This window comes from Pistacia vera, unplaced genomic scaffold (assembly GCF_008641045.1).
Source record: "Pistacia vera cultivar Batoury unplaced genomic scaffold, PisVer_v2 Contig486, whole genome shotgun sequence".
Lineage (NCBI taxonomy): Eukaryota > Viridiplantae > Streptophyta > Magnoliopsida > Sapindales > Anacardiaceae > Pistacia > Pistacia vera.
The window spans coordinates 102100-108958 of record NW_022196319.1 but is presented as its reverse complement, the minus strand read 5'-3'; the positions used below and the strand labels follow the sequence as shown (position 1 = coordinate 108958).

At 32.6% G+C, this 6859-nt stretch overlaps 1 protein-coding gene and 1 long non-coding RNA gene across 2 annotated transcripts; one reads left to right on the top strand and one right to left on the bottom strand.

Moving 5' to 3' along the window:
• The first annotated feature begins 2492 nt into the window (after positions 1-2492).
• Positions 2493-3721, top strand: LOC116146985. The gene is made up of 3 exons (XM_031432407.1): positions 2493-2674; positions 2786-3112; positions 3204-3721. Exons 1-3 carry the CDS (start codon positions 2494-2496, stop codon positions 3359-3361), a joined length of 666 nt encoding a protein of 221 aa, XP_031288267.1. The 5' UTR covers position 2493; the 3' UTR covers positions 3362-3721.
• Positions 3722-5588: 1867 nt separating this feature from the next.
• Positions 5589-6807, bottom strand: LOC116146988. Its single transcript, XR_004130596.1, has 3 exons — positions 6426-6807; positions 5942-5998; positions 5589-5809 (listed from the first exon to the last, which is right to left on the bottom strand). It is a non-coding gene; the product is annotated as an uncharacterized LOC116146988 (long non-coding RNA).
• Between the last annotated feature and the right edge of the window lie 52 nt (positions 6808-6859).

The window sequence follows — 6859 nt, the reverse complement described above, 5'->3', positions numbered from 1 at the left end:
TTCACTGTTTTAATATAACCACCATGGTCTTAGTTCCTCACATTAACTTTGTATCTTTTAAAATTAAATATAATAATTACACTAAAACGTTCTCACATACATTAATTCTTCCTAAAAAGGGTTTTTCATAAATAAATTAAAAAAAAAAAAAGCATTTTTCATCAATTTATCATGTAAATTTCATAATTTATTTATATAGAAAACAATCATTTACTTCAATTTTATGTAGTGAATTTATGAAGAAATATATGTTATTTCATGACAAAATTAAGCCTGATATATTATTGCATAAAGAAAATGAGATATTCAAAAGTAAAAGTAGTTACAAAGCCAGCAACTTTGCTTTCATCTTCAAACCTCTAAGAATGAAGAAAAATGTGAAAATTCAATTATAAAGTATACATGCTTTCCTTGACTATTTCTCTTCTAAACGTTGATCACAGTTCCGAAGAAAAGTAGCTTTCGCTAAACCATAAATGGCTATGGCTCCATCAATATATGTCGTGTTCAATTTTCTTCACCACCATCCAACACGTTTACGGTAGAAATATGATTAAAAGAAGACTAGACCACAACTTCTAACAATTTCGAAGACTTTTGAGAGTCGTATTAAGTTCAACTTACAATTTTTATAATCTAATCAATAATAATTCATTAAGAAAACACACAAAAAACAAAAAAAAAAAAAGGAGAGAATCTACATTTTATATGTTTATGAGTAATCTAATAATATAATTTTCAAAAATTAGAATGTAACATTAAAAAAATAATAATAACATTATATGTATAAAATTGACCTTCCAATTTTGATCCCAAATAATGTAATGTGTCAACATCTACAATGATGCTCTATATAAAAATAACTTTCATATAGTTATAAAAAATTATGGTCCAACTTAAGTAAGTTATAAATAAGAATAATTTTATATTATAATAAATTATAATTTTTTTAGGTTCTGTCTTAAGAAACTTTCCTCCTATAATAATAATTATATGTATATTGCCAAAAATATATGTTATATAACATTAAAAGTTTAAGATAAAATAAAATATTTATCTAAAATTATTTGAGACAATGATTTATATTTTAGAGTTGTTAACACATCTTTGAACTTGCAGGTGAAACCAAAATATTTATGGGTTTTCAAGCATATTTAAAGCTTTTTGACATGAGAAATGTCAATTTTTGAAGTAAAAAAACTGAAAAAATGTGTTTCATATAAGTAATTAAAAACTTTAGAATGTATGAGTAGGATGTTATTGAGAAAAATGAAAATAATTTAATTTATTTGGGTTCATATGTTATGTAGTTGTAAATATTCATTTCTAGATGTCTCATCCAACTACCATTCTGTTGGTACGTATTTCTTTGTGTCGTGAAAAATAATATTTGTAAACTTTTTAGAAACATACAAATTTTCAAACTACCATGTGCTTAGTAATGTTACTCATAAAATCTGGTCCCTGTCCAAGTCTAGTATAAATGAGATTTTATCCTAAGACCTGTTGTACAATTGTGAGATCCAATTAATAGAATTAGTTGATGCCATTCTAATAATTTAATTGACATGGAAAGCATAGTATTCAATAATAATATTGATCCCTAGCTAATTATATTATAGATATATTAATTAATGTTCCAAAACTATGGAGGTTATTTCACATATATAAAATGTATATGGTTTCGATATTATTAAAGGTAAGGTTCAACAAATTATATAATTGCATGTAGAAAATTAGAAAACAGCACTAAAATTGTTATTATGAATTTGAATTTGACTTGTGTCAGAACTCAAAACCTTAAGAATTTCATTATTTCGTCAAACTTTCCTGGAACCCTTCATTGAACCAAAAACTAGAGCCTTCTGTTTGAATTGAAATAATATCAGTGAGGGACAAAACTTGAGTCTACGGCAGCTTAAGAAATTAATAATGAAAAGTCGGCAACGTCATTCAACATTGCTCCATCAACCGTAATCAGCGGCATAACGAAAACAACATTTGTCATCTTTTTAATGGTGCAGCACCAATGAATAATTAATTCATAATATATTTCCGATTTTCATTTATCTAAGTTAAATTTTCGTTGGTCCAGCGGTAGTACTGTAATAGAACCCTATTTGGAAACCGAAAATTAAGCAGCACTTAGAGAATATTTTTATGATGAACGAACTGAAAAGTGAACGTGCATGTTAATTTTATCAAACACGAGGTGCATGAAAAAACCAGGCAGTCGGCATTGATAGCGCGAGACATATTGACTGAGTGCTAAATTATGACTTATTTTGAAGAGAAACTCAAACCTACCAACCGCTTGCCTTGGCCCTAATTTGTGATCGTGGGGTCTGCAAATGGACCATACCTTCACTAACGTCTAAAGTATGAAATCGCCAATCACCATTCAGCATGTTGCCACAAAGTCCATTACAATATTTGATTTTTCTATGCTACAGTGTGCATTGCAATAATATAAATCCCCCTTCTCACCCATCCATGAATCTTCACCCACACATTCCAAGCACACAGTACTTGCAGCTGCCAACTTTCGATACCTTCGATTTACCAAAATTTGCCTTCGTCCTTCATTCTACAACTGTTATCATGGCATCTAATTTGGGCTTCAAGACATTGGCAGTCGTCCTTGCAGTTACCTTCTTTGTGCAAGGAACTCTCGGTAAGCTTTTTCTTCACTAAAGTAATACAATTGGGTCGTTCATTTATAGAATAGTGGACATGCATGTGAACAAAACAGTTTTATGAATAAGTGTTGATGATATTTTTGCAGGAGAAATAACATGTGAAAACCTTGACCAAGAGACATGTGCGTATGCGGTATCATCGTCGGGCAACCGCTGTGTGCTAGAGAAGCGTGTGAAAAGGAGCGGGGAGGAAGCTTACACGTGCGGAACATCTGAAATTAAGGCCGACAAATCAAACAACCACATTGAAACTGACAAGTGCATTTCTGACTGTGGCCTTGACAGAAAAGTTCTCGGCATCTCTTCCGACTCCCTCCTCGAATCTAAGTTCACACAAAAACTCTGCTCCTCTCAGTGCTACGATAACTGTCCCAACATCGTCGATCTTTACTTCAACCTTGCTGCTGGTGAAGGTATGTAACATTCATTAACACTTTCATCAAAATTATTATCATTATGTTCTATATAACTAATTAACGTAATTTTGAACTATTTAAATGTCAGGTGTGTTTCTTCCCAAATTGTGTGAAGCAAGAGGAAAAAATGTAAGAAGAGAAATGTCAGAGATCCGAAGCTCTGGTTTCACTGCAGCAGGACCCGCCCAAGCTGTGAAATTCTTGTCTGATCCAGTTCTGGCTCCTGCAGCTGCACCTCGTGTTTGATTTGATAGTTACATAGACAATGGAATATTTTTATATATTATATACCTATGTAATTTTAATATTTTATAATAAATGGTGTTGTAGCAAGAGTTTAGCAGAAAAGCTTGAGTGCAACTCCATTAACTTTAAGATTTTGTCCGTGTTGTGTATGCAAGTCATGAGCTGAAATGGGCGCTGAGATCGATCAATAACTCAACAGAGATCTGTAGAAGTGACCAGCTATCGAGCTCCAATTTTCATTTGTTTTTTACAAAGTTGCATAGTATACTGTGCCATAGTTATCTTTGTGACTTTGTTTGCTTTGTTCATGTGATCGGCATGCAAAACTAAATTAATAAAAATTTAAACATGATGCTTCCATTCTTAATGTACATGTTTTCTTAGTGTTTAATTAATATCAAATTACCCAGTGGCCAAAATCCATATTAGGGAAAAGAAAAGTAACTTATACAGCCAAGTTATTTCATTGAAATATTGACCCTAATAATTGTGTAGAATTCTCCTACCCACTCATTACAGAACAGAGAAATTAAGGTATTGCGTTCTAGATGGATCTAGTTCATGGACCGTAATACAAATACATTTCTCAAACAGAGTGATGATCCCAAAATTTTCAGTTTTGTTCTTAGAAAGAAACAAATTGGGTAGTTGGAGTAGGAGCTTTAACTAGTTCCAAGCATCAATTGGAATAATAAAATTAGAGCCTTAAGTTAATAATTAGTAATTTTGTGTCACATTAGATCAGCATATTTTTTCATTAAGTTTCAGGATTAACGTTCAATAGATGTTCAAATATTTTTATATCTACTTCCATCTCAAATACTTTTAAAGAATGTTGCATCATTATGAAGCATCCACGAAACACACATTCTTTTTGTTCAATGAATTTCCAACCACCACCAACCCAATACATTTTTTTTTTTTTTTTTCTAAAATCATAAAACCAAATCAAATGATTAATAGTTTTAGGTCGAGGAGCACTCTGCTGTCTTACTTTTCTCTCTTTTTAAGCGTTCTCATTACCTTTTCTCTGTCATGCTGAAATTTCAATCGGTTAAATATTATAAACAATTTCAACCTGTTGAGAATCGTCCATAGGCTTAGCTTAATTTCAACTGTCAATGAGAATGTGTTAGATTCTAGAAGAATCTTCGGTAACTTTTACTATAATGTCAACTGTACTTTTGAATAACAAAGGACTTAATTACGATATGATAATTTAAAATAATTGAAGCAAATTGCGAGTCACCAATTAACAATCTGGCATGCATGTTCGTCGCTAACCGATTCTACAAACTGACTCCACATCCTAACTAACGTGGAGTGCAACGTAGGGAGTCCTGATGCAACTAGTTAGTGTGAAAAACAAATGTTAGAACTCGACTATACATTTAGGGTTGATAACAAGTTTTAATCGTAGAAACTTGTACAAAACTTGAGAAGAAAGTTTTCTTTATTTCTAATAATAGTGTCCTTCTTTAATAAAAAGAGGTCTTTATATAGGCTTCAAGTTTTAAAAGAAATGTCATGGAAAATACAAAATAATAATAATCCAAAATAATTAACTTAAATCCAAAATATGGAAATGGGCTTAATGGGCACATGCCCAAATTAGGATCTTCAAGTAGCACGTTTTTGGGCTTCTAATGCTCAGTCTGCACCAAGAACTTATTTGTTAGACATTCCACGTCAGTCCCCTCCACTTGAGAAAAACTCGACTTCAAGTTAATTTGGACATCCAGATATAAAGGCTCATCCGAATAGTGAAATGGGTAAATATCTGCCACGTTAAATGATTTGGAAATTCTCATTGTGATTAGACCTAGCATAACAGGCGGGTGAGTCGGGTTCAAAAGGGTATGTATCTAAAATGGGTCGATTTAAACGGGTCCAACATGCCCTAACCTATGTAGGTACAGGTGGACCCACAGGTACTCATACTGTTCATAAAAGTTTTCAATTTTGATAGTTACACCCCAAAATTCTTACAGTTTTCATTTTTTATAATTACACCCCCATAATCAACTACTCCAAATTCAATTCAATAAACACAAATACATGGCTACTAACCTAAATGAACAAAGAATATAATGAACAAACAAAACAAAACAAAACATTTAATATAACAAAGTTACTCATTAGAAAAATGAAAATCACTTTGTGGACAAAACTTATTATCATAATCATAACCAAATTCTTTAAATTTAAACCCATCATCAAAAGAATCAAACTTAAACCCACTCCTTCAAGATTTAAACAGAATAACAAGATACAAATCTCAAATTTTGATTAAAATGGAGAAATGGTGTTCTAATTCAGCTAACACGACTTTTCTTCCTAGCAGTTTGAGAAATATTTCACTCATTCTAAAATTCGATTCATTCCTTCTCAGTTCTCCCCCATCATGTCCATTAATAATCCTTGAAGATCCCCCAAACTGTATCCCTTCTAACAAAACAAAATTCTAAAATGTCAGATTCCAAATATCTGCAACAAAGACCATGTCACATATTGTACAAAATAAATGGCAACATGATTAGCAATATCCTTATTGTTTGTTTATGTTAATTAAATATATACCTGTGCATTCACACTTTCCATCATCAAAGTCATTTCTTGTATGAAATCACAAAATCCCTGTTCCACAGCATCCAATAACCATCACAATAACAATCAAAGATCAACTTAATTATTTGAAAAATGAATTATGAAATAAATGAAACTCCCTTCATCCTCATCATCAGCGAGGAGACTCATCATCATCTTTTCTTTCCTTTATCTGATAAAACTAAATGATACACAACACACTTAACCATCATCTACAATCTCCCAAACTCAAATCTAAACAAATTTCATCTTCAATCAAATAAAAAAACCTGGATTTCAAATTGTTGAGGATGTGTTGCGTAGAAGGAGATTTGGGATTGAGAATGGGGACTTAGGTTTTATTGAAATGGGTGTAAACCATTATGGCCGAATCACAGAAATTTTTGTGTGCTTTCAATCTACTCAAGGCAAACTAATGAACACGCAACAATCCATATTTAGCTTGACAGAGTCTTACCTATGCAGTGACGACCGGCGGCGACAACGAATGAGGAAGGCTTGATCGAAGAGAGAAGAGAGAAGAGATGATCTATTGCAGATGGAGAGAGATTTGAGATGGTATTGGTAGGCAAGTGTCGAACGTCGCAATCGATGGTCAAGAGAGAAGAGGCGTTTAGATTGAATTTAAACTTTACCTCAACAGAGAAAGAACAAACACAGCAAGAAGACGCCAACTTCCGGCTGAACTAAGGAACGACGGCGGAATTGGGGAACGATGGCGGAACTGAGGAACAACGGCCGGTGTGGCGTGGGTTAGTTTGTTGAACAGAGAAGGCGAGATCTGAGGAAAATTTATCGGTGTTTTGTGAAATTCTTTTAGGGATTGCGTTTTGTTTGTTTCATTTTAGGATTCTGTTTTATTTTTTTTTAAAATACGGGCACCCGCAGGTA